The sequence below is a fragment of the Magnolia sinica genome, chromosome 13 (genome assembly GCF_029962835.1).
Source record: "Magnolia sinica isolate HGM2019 chromosome 13, MsV1, whole genome shotgun sequence".
NCBI classification, from domain to species: Eukaryota; Viridiplantae; Streptophyta; class Magnoliopsida; order Magnoliales; family Magnoliaceae; genus Magnolia; species Magnolia sinica.
The window spans coordinates 29,884,265-29,909,749 of NC_080585.1; the positions used below are offsets into that span (position 1 = coordinate 29,884,265).

The following is a 25,485-nucleotide window of genomic DNA, read 5'->3' on the forward strand; positions in this document are numbered from 1 at the left end:
AAACCGGACCGAACCAACCCGTGTGCACCCCTAGTAGCACCAATAGGCTAGAGATGAGAGAAAGTAGACTTCTTGTGGGCAACAAAAGCTCTGCATCAAGATGATATTTGTGTGGTCTCTTCGTATAGGTCTTTGTGACCTTATCAACAGGTTGTGTGGCAAATAAACATTACAGTGGAGTCCCAGAATTTTTAATGGTGGGGATTCAATCACAACTGCTTCCTGTGATACAATCCACCTAAGATTTGGGTAAGCTTCATTTTTTGGATCATGCCCTAAAATGCACTTTCAAAATAGTTGGTCAGTGTGGATTTAAGGCACATACATCACTGTGAGCCCCACAATCAGGGGTCCTACCCACCTCAGTGGATCCGCGTGGGAGTACAAGTTGAAGGCTGTAATGACTTATTGTCTAACCAAACATGTAACCCTTAATAGAGTGGAGCAGCCGAATAAAATTCATGTAACCAACCCCAATTAATTAGTATAAAGCTTACATGATAATGATTATGAAAGTTTTCCCTTTCATACATATATGCACATACAAAGCCAATTATCCACTCCGTCCACAGTCCAAGCCGTTCTAAAAAATGAACTTTCCATTCTTTGAATTTTGGGACTTTCCTATATTTCGTAACCTTCCAAACCGAATTAAACACTGACATATTTCCTGCACCGATTATCTGCCATATGCCGCTTTTGCTAAAACTAAGGTTACTACTACTCATCAATCCTAAAGAGAAAACTATGTCAATGACTAACTTACATGTATACCCACAAACATGAACAACACCTGGAGATCCGCTCCTCAGCTCATTGATCAGAGCAAGTTCCAAGATGGCAACTGAATCATCTACTAACCTAAATCATGCCATTTCCCCCGGCCAATTTTAAGATGACAAAATCCCTCTGCCTCTTTCCCCTTTTCGGCTTCCCTTCTGAAAAACCAGCTTCGCTAAATGAAAATGACAACCTCACAGGGGAACACAAAAGGGTAAAGCCAGTTGAAACAATCCATCCTACCAAAACTATCCTTGTTTCTTTTTTCTTTTTTATTTTTTAATTAATGAGGATACGAGGGCTGCTGAGGGGGCGGTAAACCAGTGGTGTCAAAGTTGTGTCCTACGTAGCTGGCAGGACCGCTATAAGATCCACTTGCCCTGGCCCCACCCACATCACTGGGCATGTGCGAGTAATGTTGAGGTAGTGCCGCAGGGTTCTGACCATGAGATCCACCATAAGATGACCCATATGTAACAGCAGCCGCAGGGTTCTGACCATGAGATCCACCATAAGATGACCCATATGTAACAGCGGCCGCAGGGCTCTGACCATGAGATCCACCATAAGACGACCCATATGTAGCAGCAGCTGCAGGGCTCTGACCATGAGATCCACCATAAGACGACCCATATTTAGCAGCAGCCGCAGGGCTCTGACCATGAGATCCACCGTAAGACGACCCATATGTAGCAGCGGCCGCAGGGCTCTGGCCATGAGATCCACCATAAGACAACCCATATGTAGCAGCAGCCGCAGGGCTCTGACCATGAGATCCACCGTAAGATGACCCATATGGAGCAGCGGCAGGCGCCTCATAAACTCTCTGATTATGATAATTGTATGAGCCAGGATAAGCAGCACCTGGGTTTGGACGGCCAGGAGCCTCACGGTAGACCGAGAACCTGCCTGCTTTGGAAGGAGGAAAGGCCGCGGCAGCAGCAGTGTCACTGCTCCCTAGGGCCCGCTTGTTCTTAGACTTGCCAGTGGTTGGATTCATCTTTCTGTCCGCCTTTTCTTTCTCCAATTGGGCGAAACGTTTCTTTAGGTCCTCAATGGGGAAGTCGGACTCGAGCTTGTTATCTTCAACACATTTGATGAGGGATCTGAGAGAGTTCAACTCTACATTGTCAGCGCTCTCCTGAGGAAATGAAAGAGTGAGATGGAAGTCAAGATGCAGAGACTACAATGCATGCAACCCACGCAAGTACATCCAACACGAGCTGGTACATGTTCCATGCATTGCATGTATTTAATGAAAGCAGCATAAACGTAGGGAGGCATTTCAAAATTAATTCACCTATAAACAAATAAAAGCATCTTCTCATGCAGGCAGAATGGAACACAGTCCAGAAATGCATAATAGATTAGCAAAATAACAAAACAGTAGGCATTGCATACAGAATTGCACAAACTATGTTCATGTACACACTTTCTAGGCCAGACCAGCGCATGCAGTGAATCACCACTACATCTCCTAGGACAGATTGTTTTAGCATTTCTCTATTATTAATGGGACATACACTATGAACCTTGCAGTTTCTTATCAGGCAATAAGTTGCATCTTGCAACAATAACCAGCGCAAAATACATCTCCTTTTTAACAAACAGTGGTTGATGTTCCATGGAGAGACCACCAAAATCTGTTCCACCTTGTAACAACAATAGTTTCCTAACCAGGTGAGTCAACCCAGGACCAAGGTGTCCCGTATCGGTATCGGTTGGCATAACGGTGCCCTCCGAAACCAATACGGATACGGGGGCGTAACGGCGATACGGGGGCGTAACGGCCCGTAACGGTGCAATTTTTTTTTTTTACCAAAAAAATATGAAAAAACATGGATTAAATCCGGAATATTCTAAGCATTCCAAATATGCATTCATTTATAAATTGGAACATGTTTATGGTGGTGTAACGGTCTACTCTTTGGTGAGAAGTTGTATCAGACTATCTGATTAATTTTTTAACCAAGTAACTTGAATTTGACTACAAAATTCATATATTTAATTTTTTAAATATGTAATTTATATACTTAACAACTTGATATCATTTCTCCCAATAGTTCTTTAAAAAAATGAAATTAAATTCAGGTAGATGGCGTTGCCAATTTGGGGTTGACTTGGAGGATCAATCTATTTTCCAAATCAGCCTCAAATTCATGCCATTTATTGTCATTATCCCACTTATAAATTAGTGGACATTTATTGGATAGTGAATCATAAAAAAATAAAAATAAATCAAAAGGCCCTATTTTAAAAAATAAAAGTTCACAAATTAACAATTAAAACTATTCAAATAATTTGATTTTGGCATTGTGAGTTAGCAATTGCAGTCCATAATTTAATTGCCAAATTTTAAGTTAATATATGTCTCGTGTACAATTTTTTAAGGCTTGAATTAGGAGGGACTCGGATGTAAAGTGCAGCACACGTGTCAAAGTTTTTTAGGCCTCGCCTGTGATGAATGTGTTATATCCACACCGTCCATCCATTTTGCCAAATAATTTTAGGGCATGAGCCCAAAAATGAGGCACATCCAAAGCTCAGGTGGATTGCACCATAAAAAACAACAATAATTAAACGCTCACCGTTAAAAATTTATTGGGGGCTAGAAAAGTTTTAGATCAAGCTGACATGTGTGTTTTCCCTTCGTCCACGTCAATGTGACCCAATTAACAGGTTAGATTGAAAATAATTTGATTTTGACTTTAAGAAATTTTTAGTGGTGAGCATTCTATAACCACCATTTCCTATGGTGTGGTCCACCTGAGATTTGGATATTACTAATTTTTTGAATCCTGACCTAAAATGACGTGGCAAAATGTATGGACGATATGGATAAAATATATACATCATAGTGGGGCCCACTTGGGTCTGATCAGATTGGATGGAAAATAAACGTTACCGTGCGCCCTACGAATTATTTAACCGTGAAAATCATGATCTCTGTTGCTATTTTTGGTGTGGTCCAGATGATCTCTGGATATAATTCATTTTTTGGGTGGTGCTCTAAAATGATCTCTGAAAATAGATGAACGGTGTAGATGTAATAAATACATCACTGTGGAGCCCATATAACTTTGATCTCCTTTGAACCGTTCGTACAACTCGGAGCTCGAGGAGTGTCAGCGCTCGTCTTTGCGTGACACGTACCTACAGCAGTCAGCAGCTAGCTGCTGCAAATTTTAAAAAAAAAAATGGAGAGAGAGGGAAACGAAAAGAAAAAAAGAGGGAAAGAGAAAAAAGAAAAAAAGAGGGAAAGGGGGAAAGAAGAGATTGAGAGAGAGAAAGAGAGAGGAAGTGAGAGAGAGAGAGGAAGAAGAAGAAGAAGAACAGGAAGAAGCCGCAACAGGGCGCAGCCGCAGCTGCTCGAGAAGAAGAAGAAGAAGAAGAAAAGACAGGAAAAAAAGGTTTTTTCTTTTTTTTTTCAAGGGCAGTAACAGCCGTTACGGTCACAGAATTCTGTAACGGCCGTTTCGACCCCGTATCGTATAACGGGTCCCACCGTTACCGTTACGTATCGGCCGTTACTACGTAACCGATTTGGGATACCACGCTCAGGACTCAGCCGAGTCGACCAGGCCTGGTCACTATGTTGGGAAAACCAGGGATTTAAAAATTCAATTAAAAACGGAAGCAGCAAAAATTTAGAGAATGAAAATTTCATGTTTAATACAGTTGGGACTTAAAAAACAGAGTGAAAAGAAGGGCTACGCATGTCCCCGTGTGTGTGTGTTCGTTCTATATAAATAAGGTTAAAATTGAAAACTTTAATTAAAATAATTAGAAATTCCGTGTGTATGAACAATAATGTAAATAGATATTTGAATGATGTTCTTTGCGTCTCTCATATCCTTCCTATTCAAGTAATCCTCACATAAATTTAAAAAAATTCACCTTCTACTTAATTTTATTGATGATGGGTGGTGACCACCAATTTCTATATTTTATTAAATTGCACCCAAAAGTCTTTTTTTTTTGGAATCATACATGTTTTATTGAAAAAAATAAAAATAAATAAATAAAAACATGTTTGATTCCATTTAACCAAAAAATGTGTTTTTTTGCCTATCTTCCAAAATATATGGAGCTTTAAAACTTAAAAGTTTGATCAATTATACGAGTTTTCTTCAAGAAGTTTTTTCATTTTTCAGATTTTTAGATTATTCTTTTGTTTTTTCAGATTGAGATTGAGATTGAAGAAGAAGATGGTAAATATATATATATATATATATATATATATATTTCTTTTTTTCAGTTGTTTTCTTTTTTACTGATTATTGCCGGCTTTTTTCAGATTCGGACTCCAATTTAGATTATAAGACTAAGAAGAAGAGGAGGAAGTAAGATTTTTTTCTGTTTTTTTGTTCAGTTATTTTTTATTATTCATTGTATGTTTTTCACAACAACAACAATGATAATGATAATGATGATGATAAGGAAGAAAGGGGTTTCCATTACAATGACATTTTTTCAGTTTTCTTTCTACCTTTTTTTTCGGAGTAACAAATTTTATTAAAGAAAAGCCTGAAGGCTGAACTGGTGGAGACTGTAGTGTGTGTGAGTGATCCAGGGTTCCATACCTGATATACATGGAGCCCTAAAAATCAGGGAGCCCACTCCCTGATATACATGAAGCCCTACTACTAATAGCCGAAATGGGCCTACAACAATTCCTAAAACTATGATTGTTCCTCTCCCCAAACGGACCACAGGCCAGCCACCATCTCGACTTACCTTTCCTTGCAGATCCACCTTCATGCCAAGCACCTATGGAACTTTGAAGACCTTCCAAAATGTTGATCCACACACCCCAAGCAAAGGAACAATGGATGAAGATATGATCTACAAACTCTGCATCATTCATGCACGGGAGACTAACATTAGGAAGCAACATAGCCACCTTGCACAAGTTATGAATGGTGAGCACCCAATTCCTACTGACCAGCCAACCGAAGGCCGCTAACTGGGGTGGGGCTCCATAGGACCAGATTGAGCATCACCTGGGAGATCATACTGAAAAAAGATTTCACAGAAAACTTTCCGGATCCGTCTCTCAACCAGACCAGTGAGTCCTTCACACCCAGAGACGGGCAAATTCCTTGGAGGCGAGCTATGACGCTCAGCAACCCGACCACCTCGGCATCATTTAGTATTTTTTGTTTTATTGATTTTGTATATTTCTTCTATTTTTATTAATTATTTTATAATAAAATAAAATAAAAACATTTTGTGACCTGCATGGTTGACCCACTGGGTCCTAGGTCAACTCGGACCCGGCGACTGTCTAGGTCTTGAGCCAAGTCCTGGTCGGCAAATTATGATTGCAACGCCAGCAGTTGACATATTGTTATTATGGAACAAGCAATGGAAGGTATTTGCTCACACCTAATTAATTGCCACAATTGAGCGCTTCAAATTAGCACATTGGCTACAAGAAAGAATACTGAGGAAGTTTGTGTAGGCAGACATCGAAGAGGCACATCCCAACATGGAAACATTGAATGGGATCTAGCCCATACATTAGTGGGAGACACTGTGTGCATGGCCTGGTAAAAAATCAAGGTCCACTCATCAGGTGGACCACACATGTAATTGATCATTGGTCACCTTTTTCCAACAACTCTATATCCAACTCACATGTTTAGCCCACCTGATGAATACAACATTCTGATTATTGAGACAAGGCATGCTCAACGTGGCCAACACATGATGCGTCAACTGGATCCAGAACACATGTACCACATTGGCAACTGTAATACAACGTCTTCAATCTCTCAGGCAAATTGTCTTGGCACTTCTCATTGAAAAGACAAAGTTAATGAGTGAGAACATAGATTAGACAAATCAAGTCAATTTCGGCAAGTGTTGAGGTGATCATGAGTTTCTGGTTATTTTCATGACAATGATCAATCTCATATATTATGGCTTCAATTGGAAGAAAAAAAAATCATGTTGATGAAGAAATGAAATGTGAAAGTAGGTCGAGAGTTCAACAGTTTAATGTCAACATACCCAAGAAATTGTGCAGTAACGGCCTTTCTTCAATATAGTACTTGTAATCTTCTTCATGTTATTGAAAAAGGACCTAAGCAGAGGGAGAGGAGGAAATCGTTCTGACAAACCAGACTCCTGAGCAAAATACACAGCCTCGAGCTGCTTCCCATTCTTGACCAATTCATCAATGATATCTGCCGAGGCAAAGGGACACTGATTTAGTACAGGGTTTTAAATATGGGAACATGCCCCATAGGAGAAAAACTAGCACTCTCACATTATTAAGAAGTTCACGAACTGACATAACTGTCAATAAGACCATCAGCAAATACCTGGTTTACTATTTCTACAGTATACTTAAAATTTTCGGGGAAAAAAAATTGCATACAAGGTGGAAGCATATAAAAGGAATAATATTGACTATAAGAAACTTACCAGGGAAAAAAAAAAAAAAAGTTGACTTTCGATTCACTGTGCATCTATAAAGGATGCAGTCACAGATATGGGAGCAAGGATGACAAGACTGAAAACTGACCATCCCTTGATGCCATGAGAAAGTCGTTCAAAGTTCAAAGCCCAACATTTACACGAATAGAAGCATAAATAAATTGCCATGTACCAGCATCCTCACTGAATAATATCAACTGTATACAGATACCCTGAGTGTATACAATTACTTGGCATCCAGCTCTAAACAATTGAGCACCCGCGCTTCTAACCAAAAGTGCTGGTTGTGTGGGTTGGAGCACCAATGGAAGTGTATTTGTTTTCTGGTTAGTAGATGTGTTTGACCATGTATTCCTCGTTAATATGCAATCATCGTTCTCATCATAGCCTGGTCCCATCCATTTGGTTCCAGGTTTTTCTCAAGATTGCTTGGCGAAAGTTTGATGATTGTTTAACCCATCTACCATCGACTCTCCCTTACTCAAACGCCAAACAGTCTCATGTATTGCATCTAACTGTAGCTTTTGTTTGTATGCACTTACAATGTCATGAAACATGAGTATGGACATCATGCCATATCAGTCCACTGGTTTACCTTGTGTAACACCTCAAACGCAGGCATGAAACCAACATGTCCCTTCCAAGTTTATACAGGTCTTATCATTTTCCTTTGAAAGGCAAATTGCCATTTTTGTTATACTACACAGGTCTTATCTTTGCAAAGAAGAAGTAGAATGATGCAAACTGAAGATGGGAAGGGCAGCCTTAGATAAACAAGCTCAAGATATTACCTGGAATGAGTGGATTGCCAGAAGCCAGAAAAACGATTTTCTCTTGGTTGCTTATGCATGCTCTAACATCATTTTTGAGACATGTGGCTCATTTTTTAAGGTCTATGAAAACATGTTAGAGCCAATGCCACCAATTTGACATAATTACATCGTTTTGGGCCTCAAATTATTGCAAATTTTAGTGAAGCAATTAGTCATGATTAACGAATTAAATCCACATGTATCTAACACTTTGAAATGCTCTTAAATTGCTTGGCTCATCACCCTAAGAAACAGAATCGTCTGCAGTTTTTTTTTTCTTTTTTGAGAGAGAGAGAGAGAGAGAGAGAGAGAGAGAGAGAGATGATATTATTAGAAGGGGACAAAAAGCCCAAAAAACAACAGAAAAGCTAGATACGATCAGCCCAGCGCTCAGGAAACGGGGACAGAGCTGAGAATTTATTTGCCCAACTCTTGACCTGATCGACGGCCAACTTACAAACCACCGATGGGACGCAATGCATGTTCCTGAAGCACCTGTGATTCCTTTCCGACCAAATTACCCAAATCCCAGCTAGCAAACACAAGTGCCAAACCTTTTTCCCTGACTTTCCTTTGCCACCATCATGACATGGAAGTAGCATAGAATCAATAGAGGCTGGCATGACCCACTGAATACGCACTTGATGAGGAAGCACTTCCAAATCTTTGTGGCGAAATAACAGTGGATGAAGAGGTGATTCACTGTTTCCTCATGAAAAAATAGAATACATACATTTGGAAGAATCATTTCTCTTGTGCAAATTATCAACTGTGAGTACTCTGTTATTACCCACTAGCCAGGCTAAAGCTGCCACCTTATGAGGGGCACCATATTTTCACACAAAAGCGATATGGCCCATCTCATTGTTATCTGCTCCTCCACTGATCTTGATGTGAAAGGATTTAACTGAAAACTTTCCAGACTTGTCTGCTAGCCATTTCAGGGAGTCCCTCTCCGATAATGTTGGACGAGCTTTGCTTAGCGAGCACAACAATCTCAAGAAATCATCTATCTTAGAGTCCTCCAAATTCCTCCTACGCAGAGGAGCCCAGACCACTTCTCCTCCCATCATGGAGAAACATCTCACCACCTTCAAATTAGCTTCCACCAAAGGGTATACCTCGCACAATCTCTGATTCCCTAACCAAATGTCATCCCAAAATCTGATATCCTCACCATTACCCAAAGAGAAACCCAATTCTTCCCAGACCTTGTTCTTGAGAGTGGCCACCATTTTCCAAATAGTCGACGCCCCGTATAGTGAGGAGTCTTTTGTCCACCACTAGCCTTCTTGAACCCCGTACCTTTCCACTACAACCCTCCACAGACTGCCCTTTTTCCACTCCGAACCTCCAAACCCACTTGCCCAAAAGTGCTAGGTTCATGTCACCCAATAGACAAAGACCAGGCCCCCCTAACTTCTGTGGCTTGCAAACCTCCTCCCACTTCATGAGGTGAAACTTGTGCTTATCATTCGTCCCTTCCCACAAGAAATCCCGCCTTATTTTTTCTAGCCCGTCTAACATTGATTTAGGGCACTTGAATAGTGACATAAAATAAACTAGAAGATTGGGCATTGCTGCTTTAATTAATGCTAACCTGCCTCCCGACAATGAGTGCCTTCTCCTCCAACATGATAATTTCCTTGGAAATCTTTCTATGACTTTTTCCCAAATGAGCTTAGGCAGTTTTCCTACACATAAAGGAAGGCCCGGGTAAGTGGTGGGAAAGAGATCATTCTCATTCTACATCCAAAGGCTCTAGCAAAGAATCCAACCTCTTCGCTTGACATGCCCACTCCTAATAATTCACTTTTGCTGATATTGACCTTAAGATCTGAGACCACCTCGAAGCAAACTATGATCTTTCGACAATTTAACACATTGGCTTCCTCCTCCGCACAAAAGAGCAACGTGTCATCTGCATTTTATTTATTTTTTTGAGAGAGATAACATGAAATTTTATTAAAAGAGCCACCGCAAGGCAGCAAAAGAGTACAACCCAGCACTAAAAAAAGGTTGACAAATCCACACATTTTGCTGCTTCAACATAATCAGCCCATTCCACCACCATACATTTATCCCTTCCACATAAGAGGCCTTGTTGTCGAAAGTATGGCTATTCCACACCTTCAGATGAGCCAGACAATTCCCATATAGCCACCAATCTCCAAACCGCATTCAAAGGTTTACCCATGCACAACCCATAGAAGATCCGCAGCTAAATTTGGCATTATTGCCCAAGAAACCACAAACAGTTAAAGAAAGTGATCCCATAATGAAGAAGCAAGAGAGCAATGGATGAAAAGGTGATCCATCGACTACGCATCGTTCATACACATCAAACAAATGTTCAAGAGAACTAAAGATCACTTTCACAAGTAGTTAATGGCTAGGATCCTCTCTTTTGCAACTGTTCGCCTGCATATTGAAGATGAGATATTTAAAATAGAGAAGTATCCACTCTAAAACCACTCACCAGGCCCAATTCCACGCCTTTATCTATCATCCTACCAAGCATCTCCAAAACTACGACGAAAAGATAAGGTGATAAACGATCACCCTGCCGCAAACCTCTTGAAGCTTGAAAGAAGCCATTCGATAGCCATTCACTATAATCAAGAATTTTCCCGATTCTACACAAAGCCCGAATCCAAGCTCTACATCTCTACCCGCGACCCAAACGATTTTATTTTTTTTTGAAAGGTAACGATTACTTTATTAGAAACCAAAAGGAGAACAAAGAGATAGTCGACCCGCTGAGATAGCGAAACGACTACACTCCTAAAAAGTGTATATTACAGCCCTTTAGGTTTTCAACATTAGAAGCCCACTCGACTATTAATTGTTTCACTCTATGGACTATGGACTCCGCCGTGTTGGAGACACCACTGAAGCACCTCCCATTCCTTTCTTCCCACACAAACCACCACACAACCAGGAGGGCCATTCTCCATATCGCAATCCTTTGCTTGCCTAATCTAGCACCATGCCAGACCTTGAGAAGCCGGCCTATTGAAGGAAATCTCAATTGATGTGATCAAAAGCCGTTTTGATATCCAATTTGCATATTACCCCTTTCAAACCTCTTCTGCTACAGTAGTCAATGCATTCACTTGCTATCAAGGGACTGTTCACTATTTGTCGATCGGCAACAAAAGCGCCTTGCAATTTGGAGATGACTTCGCTGAAAGCCGCTTGAAATCTTGATGTTAGTATTTTCGCCATGATCTTATAAGGGTTGCTCAATAGGCTTATGGGCCGGAAATCCCTCAAACTTTCGCCCCCTCCTTTTTCAAAATTAGAGTAATAAATGTGGCCCCCATCTCTACTGGAGGGGATCCAATTTCATGGAACTCATAGATGAAATTGATCACATCTAACTTTACTAGAGTCGGAAACTTTTGATAAAATGCAACAACGAAGCCATCTGAGCCTGGGCTTTGTCGCTTCCTAAATCTGAGATAGCTTTCTCTATTTCTTCTTCAATGAACATGAATTCAAGAGATTAGGCTGCATCCCAGGAGATAGCATCGAAATGAAGATTGCCAAGAGTTGGTCAGGCCCATTTTTCTTTAGTTAGGAGTTCCTTGTAGAATTTTACAATTGATGCACACACTCTTTCTTTTACCTTCCATCCTCTTGTCATCCACCATCACTCCTTTGATCCTATTAATTGGGGCTCGAGTACTAGCCATTACATGGGGAAAAAATGGTATTCCTATCCCCCACCTTTAACCATAGGGCACTCGATCATTGCCTCCATTTAATTTCATCTTCCGTCAACTTTGCATTGTATTTAGACATATGAACTTCACACCATACTTTTTCTTCATTCAAAAGATCACCTTGCTCTTCTTTGATGTCAAGTGCCTAAATGTCTTGCAATATTTTGGATGATTCCTCTTCCCTAGCTCATAGCGCTTCTTTCTTCCTTAAATTGATCTTTTGCTTTAGCATTCTCAATTTTTTTAAGAGAATGAAACCTGGCCCACTAGTAATTCAGAATGAAGACCACCATTCTTTCAACAACTCCGAGAAGCCGACTTCTAAGTTATGGTGTGCCGTCAAGGCCGTTACGGGGCCGTAAAAGCGGTTACGTAAAGGCAACAATAGCAACCATTACACGTTATGGGGTCGTAAAGGATGTAACAGGAAAAATGACCCGTAAAGGCCGTTACAACCCCCATAAAGGCCGTAATGGCCCCATAACAAGACTATACAAGTTTTTTGGCTTTTTTTTTCAATTTATAAATATAAATAATAATTTTTAAAAAAAGTCTGTAACAGCTGTTATGGCCTCCGTAATGGCCGTTACACCCTGTATCGTAAAGGTAACGGTGGTGAACGTTACGGTCACTATTGCCGTTATGGAATGTTCTAACCATGAAAGCTCGAATCTAAACGGCCTGGGGGCCCTTTTTTCCTCTTCCGTTTCTAAGATAATTGGGTAGTGGTCGGATATGGGTTTTGGCAAACCCCTATGGAAAATTAGAGGAAATTTGTCGACAAACTCCGCAAAAAGGAGAAAGTGGTCTAATTTCAATTTGGACGCTCTAGCCTTGCCGTTTGACCATGTAATTTTCACTTCACCCATTAGTAAGTCCGTCATTTCATTTTTAACTATCCATTCAGAGAAGGACCTCATGCTTTTTGTAGTTTGTTTTCCACTAGACTTTTCGAAAGAGAATTGAACAACAGTAAAGTCTGATGCAATATCCTTGAATACCACCGACATAAAGAATTGACCAGCCCATTCATCTTCCTTGGACCATAAGTCAGTATTCCAGATGACAAGGATTCCACTTGCCGCCCCAATGGCATCGAGCGCCACCCAGGCCTTACAATTTCCTTCCCCCAGAATCCACCACCCTTTGATCAATTCATTGCAACTTAGTTCCCTACATTGCCACAATTTGAGCTTTGTACCATTTACATATATCTTTAATCTGAGCCATTTTTCTATGGGCATCTGATGAAGACATCAGAGGACCTACTCGGGTACACCAAAGATGGCGACGACCACTCACATCAGCGCAACTTTCTTTGTGGATGGGAGATGAGTTCCAGATGGGGCCCGCCGGGCCATTTTGAAGACTCCACATGCATTGGACGTGCATCAGGAAGACCCTACCTTGGGATGATGCATGTGGGCTGCTTAGGAGATAATTTTAGTCATAGTATTTCTATTTCGTGTCGATTCGACCGTTGGATCTTGTAGATCAAGCCATCGAACCACCAGATCTTTTAGATATGGGCCCCTTGGACTCTGATCTTGTTTTCTTTATGTTTTTTGTTATTTTTAGGAGTTATTTGATGGTTGAGATTGATAATATATATTTTAGTTTTCTTATTTTGGATAATGGGCCACTTTACTTAAGTGAGTGGCATAGTTGTAATTAGGTTGGATTTAATTCCAAATTTTTAATTATAAAAGCACAGGGGGGTGGAGTTCCAACCCTAGTGGTGTTATTGAGAAGAAGAAAAAAAAAAGAGTGGAGCTCTCAGGAATTTTCCTCCTTATTTTCTAGGGTTTTTTTATTTAAAAAGAATTCTCCCTTCCAATTAAATTGTGAAAGGGTAGAAGCTTGTTTGGTGGTGGATTCTAAGGTACATCCTTCCTATTCCTCTTCTTCAAAAGGTATTCTTCGTCTTACAGCCTTCCTCTCTCCTCTTCGAAATGTATTCTCTTTTTCTCGTCTTCCTCTTTTCCCTTCCATTAGAACCTTCTAAACCCTAGATCTTTAATTTCTTATTTTCTCTAATCTCTAAAAACCCTAATTTCAAATTCCCCAATTCTCATAAACCCTAATTTTCTTAATTTCAGATTTTTTTTCATTTCCTAACCCTAATCATAAAACCTACAAATCTGTCCATTGAGTGTGGAATATGTCTATGCTAAATTGGAAGTTCTATCCTTCCATCGGTCCTAGTTTTAATTGATTTATGTGATTACTTAGCATGCAGGCATGTGATGTAGATTAAATCAGATTTTATTTCCTACTCTTAATTAATTGGTAGGTTAACATCTTTTGTTAATTGAATTACTTTATGGACTCTTTCATAATCTCCACGTTGCATGCTAGCATTAAATCACATGCCCTGCATCAGCATCACAGCCCTCTCACATTCCAACTTATTATCTTCATGAGCTCACTGCTCTAAAGCTTTTGCCCTTGCCAGATTTTTTCTGTTTTTTTTAAATCTCTTGAGCTATGGTGGAAGCGACGTTCTCCTAAAGACTACTTTCCACGAGGTTCTAGTAATGGTATTCCAACCTACCCTGTTCTTCTACAAATTGAAATAGGACTACATAATCTTCGGGTTTGTCCCCAAAAGAAACACCAACCAGCCGTGTGCATTTAAGCATTGTCGTTTCATCTTGTTTCATACCTTGTGCCATAGATATTTTCCAATAATCTAATGGGCTTCCACTGCATCTAAGACGGCCAATTCGTATGTCCCCGCCCGTTTACTGACCTAATGTTCTTACATTCTTTCATTTACTGTGAATGCCTCCCCACCCTTCTATTGACCTGATGTTCTTACATTCTTTCAAGTGAGAGAGCTCTAGCATGGAGTGAATCCAGAGACCCAAGTTAAAGCACGTGGACACATAGGGGAAGGTTCTCACTAAGGTTCTAACCAACAACGGGTGGCCTCCAGCTTGTGAAGACACCAACGATCAAATCTTTTGATTGTTGAAATGTGAAAAAGAACCCATAATAAAGGTAGTTTTTCCATAATTCTATGGTCAATTACATGTTGACGACTTCATCAATTGGCTAAACAATGTGGAAATTGTGTTCGAGTACAAGAAAATTGAAGATAATCGGAATGTGAAGTTAATAGCTATGAAGTATTCCGATCACACGTTGGCATGGTGAGATAATTTCCAAGTTGAATGAATCCATCAAGGTAAGGAGAAAATAAATTATTGGGAAAATATGAAAAATAGGTTAAAAGGAAGTTCCTACCCACAATTTATGATTATGACCTTTATTTTTATTTTTTTATTTTTTAAAAAGTCACAATTTACGTTAAGGGAAAAAGTTGGTAAATGAATACAGCGAATTCCATACATTAACATCACGGTTATGGTTTTGTGAGTATGAAGACAAAAGATTTCAAAATATAGTAATGATCTTAACCCGGATATCAAAAATGAATTGACTATTAAACATATTTAAAACTTCTGATGCATATACACTTGCATTGAAAGCCGTGGAGAAAATTAATTGGGAACTTGGGAGACAATTTTGTGCCCCATGAAGACCGTCATGGATGACAAAGCAGCATGATAACTTCCCATGTAAGACAACCACAAGGTATCCCATAGGCCAACGTCCAACAATGAAGCCAAGCCCCAACCCAGGGGGAAGTGGAATGGATTAGGGACTAGTGCATCCAACATGGGGACAAAGCAGCATTCCTTTCACGTGTTTTAAATGTGGACAACCAGGACATGGTTCTTCTCTGTCCTGAACATCAATCCACAATTGAAGTAAAGATGGTTGAGGAAGGAGAATATGTTGAAGACACTCTTGACGGTATGCAAACGAAAGTTAAAGTGGATAGAATATGAAGAACTTGCATATGAGGATGAGGTGAATGTTAGGAAAAATGTAGCAAATGTGTATGATGATGGGGAGAATCATTGGTTCTCCAACGGCCTACTCTATTGATGCCCCAAGCGCTTGACGAGGGGCAATGATTGCAACACAATATCTTTTGTATCACTTGTACTTCATGCGAGAAGATATGCACAATTTTGGTAGAGGAGAGCAATTAGAATATTGTCTCACAAGAAATAATGGTTAATTATAACTCAAAGAACATAAGCATCCACGGCCATATTAGATTCGTCGATTTAAGAAATTGGGGAAGTTTCAACTAACTTCAGATGCTTAGTTTCATTTTCTATTGGATCTAAGTACAAGGATGGGGTGTGGTGTGGTGTCATCCCTATGGATGCAAGCCACATTTTGTTGGGGAGACCGTAGTTGTGGGACCGAGATATGGGACATCTGACTCAAGCCAACACCTATTCCTTTAATATCACATTGCACCCAATATAACAACTTCCAACACTCAAATCTAATAAAGAAGAGGGTCAAAAATCACTCGGCATGCAAAGGTTTGAAGAGGAAATTGAGGAGACCAACATCATTTATATCTTTGTTGCTAAAGAAGACACTAAGCGGTAAAAATTTTCACATCTATAAGAGCACCTTCATTAATATGAAGACTTGGTGCTCAAAGAACTCCCAGCTAGACTTCCTCCTACGAGAAACATTCAGCACCACATTGATTTAGTGTCGGGTTTGAGTCTATTAAATCTTACGCACTATAAGAGCACCTTCATTAATATGAAGACTTGGTGCTCAAAGAACTCCCAGCTAGACTTCCTCCTATGAGAAACATTCAGCACCACATTGATTTAGTGTCGGGTTTGAGTCTATTAAATCTTACGCACTACTAGATGAGTCCAGCTAAACGTGTCGAACTCCACTAACATGTTACTGAGTTGTTACGAAAGGGTTTAATACGGGAAAACATGTCACCATGTGTTTTTCCTACATTAATAACCCTTAAGAAAGATGGATCTTAGAGGATGTGCATGGACAATCATGCGATTAACCGGATTATTATCAAGTGCATGTTTCCTATTTCTCGCTTGGACGATACACTAGACATATTGCATGGAGTAGAGGTCTTTTCAAAGATCGACACGAGTGGATATCATCATATACGTATTCGACCGGGGAACGAGTGAAAACCCGCATTTAAGACTCAAGATGAGTTATACAAGTGGCTTGTCATGCCATAAGCATTGTTGTCATGTGATATCCAAAAATCGCGTATACGCATATCCATATGCAAATCGCATATACAATCGCATATGTAGCATATGCGAAAATGTGATCACATATGCGATGTATGCGATCGCATATTGGCTATAGCATATTGAATTTTTATTTTTATTTTTTTGCAAATAAAAGAACATTTTGCATATAAAAAGGCTTCCAAATCTCCTCCATTTGCAATATTCTCACTCCAAAACTCTCTTACTCTATTTTTGTCTTACATTTCTTAATTACAAGTGCTCTCTCTCTCTCTCTCTCTCTCTCTCTCTCTCTCTCTCTCTCTCTCTCTCTCTCTCTCTCTCTCGTATTTCCTACTTCCAAGTGATCTTAATCTCTCTCTCCTACATTCCCTCTCTCTTGGAAGTTGGAAGATCAAGATTCAAGCACTTTCAAGTTTCAAGGAAGATAGCTTATTGATTTTCTACAATAATAAATAAATAGCTTGTTGATTTTGTTGTTATTTCTTATTAACTATATTGTTAAATGTGGATGACTTGATGTTTAATTGATTTTATCTCTCTCAAATATATTTTAAATATGTAAAATTAGTTATCTATTAAATTAGAAAAGTTCTCATTAGTTTCTTATATTTTTTTTTAAATTATATATATATATATATATATATATATATATATATATATATATATATATATATGCGAGCATATGCGATCGCACATGATCGCATATGCGATTCGACAACATTGGCCATAAGTCATTTTAAATGCGCCGAGCACTTTCATGGGGCCAATGACAGAGGTACTCCACCCCTTTATAAGAAAGTTCTTACTTGTCTGTTTTGATGATATTATTATTTTTAGTCCTCACTCATTTGTTCACCTTGATTATTTACGACAAATATTTGATGTACTACGTGAGGAGTCATTATTTGCTAACTCGAAAAAGTGTTCATTCCTTGTCAGTAGTGTTGTGTTGTTCGGATATATTATATTTGCAAAAAAAAAAAAAAAAAAATGATTAAAGTTGATCAAGAGAAAATCAAGGCTATTACAGAGTGGTCCACTGCACAAACCCTTTCAAAAGTTCTTTCTCTCCACATCTTAGTGGCCTTTTACCAAAGATTTATCCAGAATTTCAACACCATCATCACACATGTCACCGATTGCATGCGGGAGGCAAGTTCAAATGGACTAAAGTGGCAGACAAAGATCCGGTGTAATACAAATGAAGATAACAGAGGATCCAGTTCTTGCACTTCCAGACTTCAAAAAAGTCTTTGGAGTGGAAAGCGATGCTTCAAATGTCGGCATTCGTGCGCTATTGATTCAAGAAGGAAAGTCGATCGCTTTTTTCAACAAGAAGCTTAATGATGCACGAAAAAACTACTCCATGTATGATCTCAAGTTCTATGCAATGGTCTAGGCACTACAATATTGGAGACATTACCTAATTCATTATGAGTTCATTCTATACTCCATGAGGCGTTGAGATATCTCAACTCTCAAAAGAAGTTGTGTGCTTGTCATGCGAAGTGGATGACTTTCCTACAAAAATATACTTCTACATTGAAATATTGAAAGTCAAAACAAAACGGCAAATATTCTGAGTAGGAGAATGATTCTAGTAGGAACTCTCGTCGTGGAGGTCGTTAGATTCAAGATACTAAAAGAACAATATAAGGAGGACCATTTTTGGCAAAGTACTCAACAAGTATGTGTATGACCAAGATCCAAAGTGTGAATTCATCTCACACGATGGAAATCTATGTAAGGTTCTCGCCTATGCATTCCCAAAGGACCATTGTGAGAAAAACCATATCTGAGCTATGCGAAGGAGAACTGGGTAGACACTTAGGAAGAGATAAAACATTGGCCATGGTAGAAGAAAAATATTGCATGCCATGTATGCGCCGGGACGTTGAACGGTTCGTAGCACATTGTCGTCGATGCCAAGTCTCTAAAGGTCATGTGCAGAATACAGTCCTCCATACGCCGCCTCCCATTCTAGTCGCACCATTGGCGGATATTTCCATAGACTCAAGGAGGAGCAAATTCGATTTTCGTGTGGGGGACCGTTTTTCGAATATTGCACACTTCATTCTATGCAAAAGGACGATGAAAACTATGCATATCTCCAACATATTTTTCACAGAAATTTTGTGACTCCACAAGCTACCGAAAACAATAACCTCAAAACGTGATTCGAAGTTCGTGGGCCACTTCCGGCACTTTATGGAAGTGGTTAGGAACTAAGCTTCAATTCTATAACGCACATCATCGTCAAACATATGGCCAAACCAAGGTTGTCAACAGGAGCCGTGGTAACCTCCTAAGGAGTATCGTATGCGATAATGGTATCTTAATGGGACTCGGCTCTACCCCAAGCCAAGTTTGCCTACAATAGCTCAGTAAATCATACCACGGGAGAATCCCAATTTGAAATTGTAAATGGGAGAAGTCCACATCATGTACTTAGTAACATTACTGGTACAATATCAAGTGAGTGAAGATGTTGACACTTTCACCAAGCACATCCAAGAATTGCAAGCTCAGATGAAGAAGAAGATTGAAGAAAACAACACCAGGGACTGAGAAACTATGAATGAACATCGGCAGAAAAAATATATATATAAAGAATGTGACTTAGTTATGGTTTAACTCCAAAGGTTTCTGACGGGAACTTCTTGAGTCAAGAGAAAGTCTGGTGACAATGCCGATGAAATTGAGTGGCCAGAGAATATCCAAAAAATATTAAAAACCCGAACAGCTTTGAAGGAAAGAAAAACTTTACCTCCCATTTTCTCCTGAAACCCTAATGCAACAGTGAGCTTTGCCATATCCCTCCTTGAAGGAAACTTCAAGACCAACTTCCTCAAAAACTCCTCTTCATACCTCGACCGCAGTCCAAACCCCACCACCATGTACAGAAACATCTGTGCCTCTGCAGCCCCCATCCCTCCTGCTCCCCCTTCCTTCCCATCCATCTTCCTCCTCCAAGCCTCCAAAACTGCAGCTGCCTTCTCCTCAATGCTCCGAGAAACACCGCCACCCACCAGCCCCAACTTACCACTCGAATCCACCTCCAGAAACAGCAACGCCCGCAGTAGCACCCCGCACGCCCACCGCTGCTCCGCAACCACAACCTTCTGCGACACAAACTCCTCAAAGGCATCCAGCACCAACCGCGCGGGGTCCACAGCTTCCTCGATCAAAGCCGGGCCAAGCACTTCCCTCAGAACCGATACATCCAACCGCTTCGAAACCACGAATTTCCGCAGACCGCTCGAATCCATCTTCCGGCAGTAGGACCGGAGAGCTTCGACCAATTCGTCATTTCCTTCAGGGGCAGTGGTGGCGGGGGGCTTTTCAAATTCGGCGAGGGCGGATTGCTTCTGCTTCTCGACGCGGGCGGCTGCGGCGGATTCTCGGCAGGGAATGGATTGCTCGCGGGCAGCTAGGGTTTCTAGTTGGGCGGATTTGGATTCTAGAGTTTGGAAGTTGGATTCTAGGGTTTCGGATTTTTGCTGGAGGGAGTTCTCGAGAGAAGAGAACTGAGAAGAGAGGTTTTTATATAGAAGAGTGCAGGTGTCGAGGAGGGAGTTCTGGGCGTCGAGAGCGTCAAGAGCTTCTTGAATCCGGGTGTCGGGGATTGACACTTCTGCAGCGGAAGTCGACATCTGATGGAAGGAATGCTGATGTTTGAGCGGGGACGAAAGCAGACAGTAGGCTGAAGGTTGATGACGAAGAGGTGGTTTGCGGCAACTTTTATTTGGAGGTTTGCTGAGACTACACGTGCGGAGCCCGAGCAAGCACACGTACCAATATGGCAGGGTGTGAGATCGGAGCCTTCCATTAGGTGGACCATCCTCTTGCAACCATTTTGCTTGTGGGCGCGGGTTGGGCACTAACCTCACCAGGACCTTGCTAACTAGAGATGGAGGGTCTTATCAGTGGATATGTGAGGCGCACTGTGATGTATATGTTTTATCTGTGCTGTACATTCATTTTTACAATCACCTGAGGGCAGTACAGGATGTAGTGGAGACTAAATTCCTATATTTGAAAATATTTTACCGCTTGCCGCGATGTTTATTTGCCATCAGGCTGTTCGTATGTGATGCTTGATCTAAAACTTATGTCACAAATAAGTTTTTGACAGTAAACTTTCGATTTCGATTACTTTCTTTGGTGTGGTCGATTTGAACTTCAATCTAAGATATCTTAGGGACCGTTTGGCTGGACGGATTGGAAGGGATTGGATGGTATTGGAAGGGATTGGAAGTTAAATCCCGGGATTAGCCGGGCATGCCAAACAGACTAGCTGATTTGATCCCGGGATATAGCAATCCTATGGATCTTAAGGCAATCCATGAACAACACCATTCAAATTTGCCTGGGCCATGTTTGGTTTGAGGGATTGGAAGGGATGGGAAGGTTTAATCCCGGAATTGGCTAGGCGTGCCAAACAGACTCCATATAGTAATCCCAGGATATAATAATCCCATGGATCTTAAGACAATCCACTGATAACACCGTCGTTACCTTGAAATCCATGCCATCCACCATAATACCACTCAATCCCTTCCAATCCACCCAGCCAAATGGGTCCTTAGGGATTATGTACTACGATGTTTGTCAAAATAAATAGCCAGCATGGATGGCCCATATTGAGGTGGCCTCACATGATGGATGATCCAAATCAAAGGTCAACCCCTAATGATGAATGACCCACATTCAAGGTGAGTCCTGCATGATGGGCAACTCTCATGAACATGGGTCCCACATGATGGACGGTTGACATCAAAGATTGGCTCTAATTATGAGTAGATCATATCTAAGCCAGGCCTTGCATGATGGACAACCCACATCAGAGGTAGGGCTCACATGATGGACGATCCACATCAAAGGTAGGCTGCACATGATCGGGGCAGTGGATAGTGAAGGGGGGCCCATATGATGGACAATAACATTGACGGTAGGTCTCCGTACTAAATAAATTACTAACATTAAAGATAGGCCTTACATAATGAATGGTGCATATTAAAGGTTGAACCATAGTGATGAATGACCTACATCTAAAGTGTGCCCCATATGATGGATTGCCCACATCAAAGGCGAGGCCTACATGATGAATGGTTCATATCAAAGGTTAGCCCCACATGATGAATGGCAGATATGAGGGAGGACCAAACAAACTCGTGAGATAATTGCCTATTATGTTGGAAACAAAAGATGGCTTTTTACTTTTTGTTCATTACTATACTTATGGCATAAGTAACTTATGTAAAGTAACTTATGATCCAACATGAATTAGTTACTACCCAAGTTTAGACCATCCTGGGGCTATTAACCACCATGATGTATGGGTTTATCAACACCACCCATCCATTTTAACCTATCATTTTAGGATATAAGACAAAATAATAATAATAATAATAATAAATAAAGTAATTGCAAGGTTAAAGTTAACTACACGATGAGGAATAAACATTTATTGTTAAAAGCTTGTATTGAGCTACACAAGTTTGGATCAAGTTGATATTTGTGTTTTGACTTCATCTGCATTTATGTGACCTTATGAATTGGTTGGATAACAAATAAACACTATGCTGGCCTTAGGAAAGCTTCGGCAGTAAGAGTCATTATCATGTTGATTCCTATGGTGTGGTCCACTTGAGTCTTGGATCTTTCTTATTTTAAAGATCATATCACGAAATGATATGGAAAAATGGTTAGACGGTGTAGATCAACCCATAAATCACGGTGGGTCCTCTGAGCCCCCAGCTTCTTCCGAGCTTTCGGACAGGCAGAGGTAGTGCTTAATCCGCATCCTTTTTAGCACAGAACGTGTTCGTGATCCCGTAAAATGACAGGATCTCTCACACGTGTTCAACTGAACGTTGGTTTACATGCGGAGGCGGTTTGGCTACCGACACTGCTAGTAGGCAGTGGCTACTGGTCGGTGCTTTGTGAAACCCACCATGAAGAATATGTTTCATCCATGCCGTTCATCTAATTTTTTTAAAATCATTTTGTGGTATGAGCTGAAAAAAGAGTTGGATCCACATCTCAAATGGAACACATAAACAGTATTGATTGAATACTCACCGTTATAAACTCCTTGCGACAACAAAAGTTTCGATGAAGCTAATATTTATCTTTTCCCTTCATCCAAAGTCTATATGACCTAATCATAGTATTTATTTTGTTTCCTTCATCAAGCCTTACGTAGCTTGTGGCTTCTAACAGTGTACATTCAATCACTACTGTCTTCCTAAAGTGTGGTCCACCTGAGATTTAGATCTACCTTATTTTTAAAATCAAGCCTTAAAATGATCTGAAAATGGATGGACAGCACGGATGAAACAGTCATGGTGAGCCCCACATAGTACCAATCAGTACCTGGTGACCCTAACACCATTAAACTAGTTATTGTCAAAGCTCTATGAGCCCACCATAATGTATTCAAGTAGTCCATCCATTTGTCAACTAATTTTAGGGCACGAGTCCAACGATGAAGCAGATCCAAATATCAAGTGGGCCACACGATAAGGAATCTTGGGAATTGAACTCTTACACGTGGAAACTTCTTGGCAGCCACAAAAGTTTTAGATCAAGCTGATATTTGTGTTTTCCCTTCATCCGGGTATGTGTTGCCTTGTGAATAGGCTGGATGATAAATAAACATCATTGTGGCCCTAGAAATGTTTCAACGGTGGACATCATTTTCCACTGTTTCTATGGTATGGTCCACTTGAGCTTTGGATCTGCCTCATTTTTGGGCTCTGTCCTAAAATGAGCTGGAAAAATGAATGGATGAAACAAACACATTATGGCAGGGCCCACAAATCTTTGACACTATTTACTTGGCTGGTGTTGGGTCACCAGTTAAGCCGCTTTCATCTGCGCTTGCTTGTGGGTCTCATTGGTGCTCAGGCGATCTCGACACGAGTGAGATGAAGGCTTTGTGAAGTGGGAGTGGACTAGGTGAAGGAGAGAGGATTAGGTGCGACCCTTGCCATGGGGCACACCTTGATGTATTTATTCTATATCGACATCGTCCATCTGATTTGCTAGATCATTTTATGGCATGATCCCAAAAATGAAGTAGATCTAATTCCCAGGTGGACCGCATTATAAGAAACATTGGTGATTGACCATTACGGGACGTAACAAAAGTTTTGGATAATAAAATATTTCTTTATTTTTTTCCTCATTCAGGTTTATGTGATCTTATCAACACTTTGGATGGCCAACAAACATTTTGAAAACATTATGGAAAATCTTGGGAAGTTGTTGATGTCACCTCTTCATCACTACTGTTTCCTACAATATGATCTACTTGAGATTCGGATTTTCTTCATTTTTCAGCTCATGCACTAAAATGATTTGGCAAAACAAATGGACAGTATTGATATAAAATAGATACATCAAGGTGGGCCCTATGGTAAGGGCTGCACCATCTTGGGTGAGGCCAGGCCGCACCTAATCCGCTCCCTAGGTGAGGCCCCAGGCATCACTGAATCTGATGTGGGGCGATTTGATTGGTCCAGCACCATGTACTCAGTAATTCAATTTCAAACATGCTAGCACATCTCCAGCACATGGCCCAATCAAATCTCACCACATGAGGTTGAAGCCTCACTGAATCCATTCTCCTTATAGTACACGTGATAATCGTGTGCAAGATCTTCGACAATCATTGCATGGGGACACTGTGAATGTCCATTTATAAGATTGGCCAATACCGATGAGCTACCTCGGTGGTGAGATGCAATTGGTGGAGCCCTACACTGTTAGAGATGGGCTTAGCCTTTTTAAAGGTTTTTCCTCCGAGTTTGTACTTGGCCCATCACTAACAGCATACGGCCCCATCAATCGCATCTCACCACGTCTCTTCACCGGTGAGGTGGGCGGTCAGCTCCATCCGCATTCTGCCCATACATGCGAAAATCAACCAACTTGTTCACTGTGTGTAAGCCTTCATGGTTAGGTGACACCCTGAAATCCCCCCAACAAAGGATCATGGCTACCTGTAAGTTGCATTCACATCTTTTGTTAGAGGTGCAACTTGACTTGGGTCAACCCAAACCTGATGGGCCCAACCTGGCCCTAGGTCATGTGATGGGTTGATATTGAATTGGACTTGAGTTGAAATTCCTCAACCCAACCTATCAGGTTTGAGTGAAGGTTGATGGTAACTTAACCCAAGATAATCTGTGTCTTGAAAAACTAATTTTGGAAGGCCTCAGTTTATTGGCATGATGTGTTTACCATTTGAGTTAATTCTTATGAAATATATTTATATAAATTTTAGTATATTCTCTTATACTTTTTTACACCCAAAATTGCATATGAAAGCTTGATAGTTAAGAAAAAGTTATACTCCATGCATCTCATTACCCCAACGATGATACAATAGGTTCCTGAGCATATACCTATGTTGTCATTACATGGTTATCTCATTTGAGGGGGATGGTTCGATGTCACTTGGTGTCAGTTTACCACATTTCCTACCCTCACATGAGTGGCCTTTGATCACTTGCATTGGCATTTGATCATTTACAATTGTATCAAGATTAGAAGACCAATCATATCCAAAGTTGAATACACTTGTATTTGCTC

At 40.5% G+C, this 25,485-nt stretch overlaps 1 protein-coding gene across 2 annotated transcripts; it reads right to left on the reverse strand.

Moving 5' to 3' along the window:
• Positions 1–440: 440 nt before the first annotated feature.
• Positions 441–20,612, reverse strand: LOC131223418 (FRIGIDA-like protein 4a). 2 transcript variants are annotated; one of them, XR_009160446.1, is made up of 4 exons: positions 19,652–20,612; positions 6,796–6,971; positions 846–1,921; positions 441–807 (listed from the first exon to the last, which is right to left on the reverse strand). XR_009160446.1 is itself a non-coding variant. In XM_058218831.1 (3 exons), the coding sequence occupies exons 1-3, from the start codon at positions 20,535–20,537 to the stop codon at positions 1,064–1,066; spliced, it is 1,920 nt and encodes a 639-aa protein (XP_058074814.1). In that variant the 5' UTR covers positions 20,538–20,612; the 3' UTR covers positions 441–1,063. The 2 variants fall into 2 exon arrangements, 1 of the variants encoding a protein (XP_058074814.1); XM_058218831.1 differs by having other exon boundaries at positions 441–1,921.
• Positions 20,613–25,485: the final 4,873 nt, after the last annotated feature.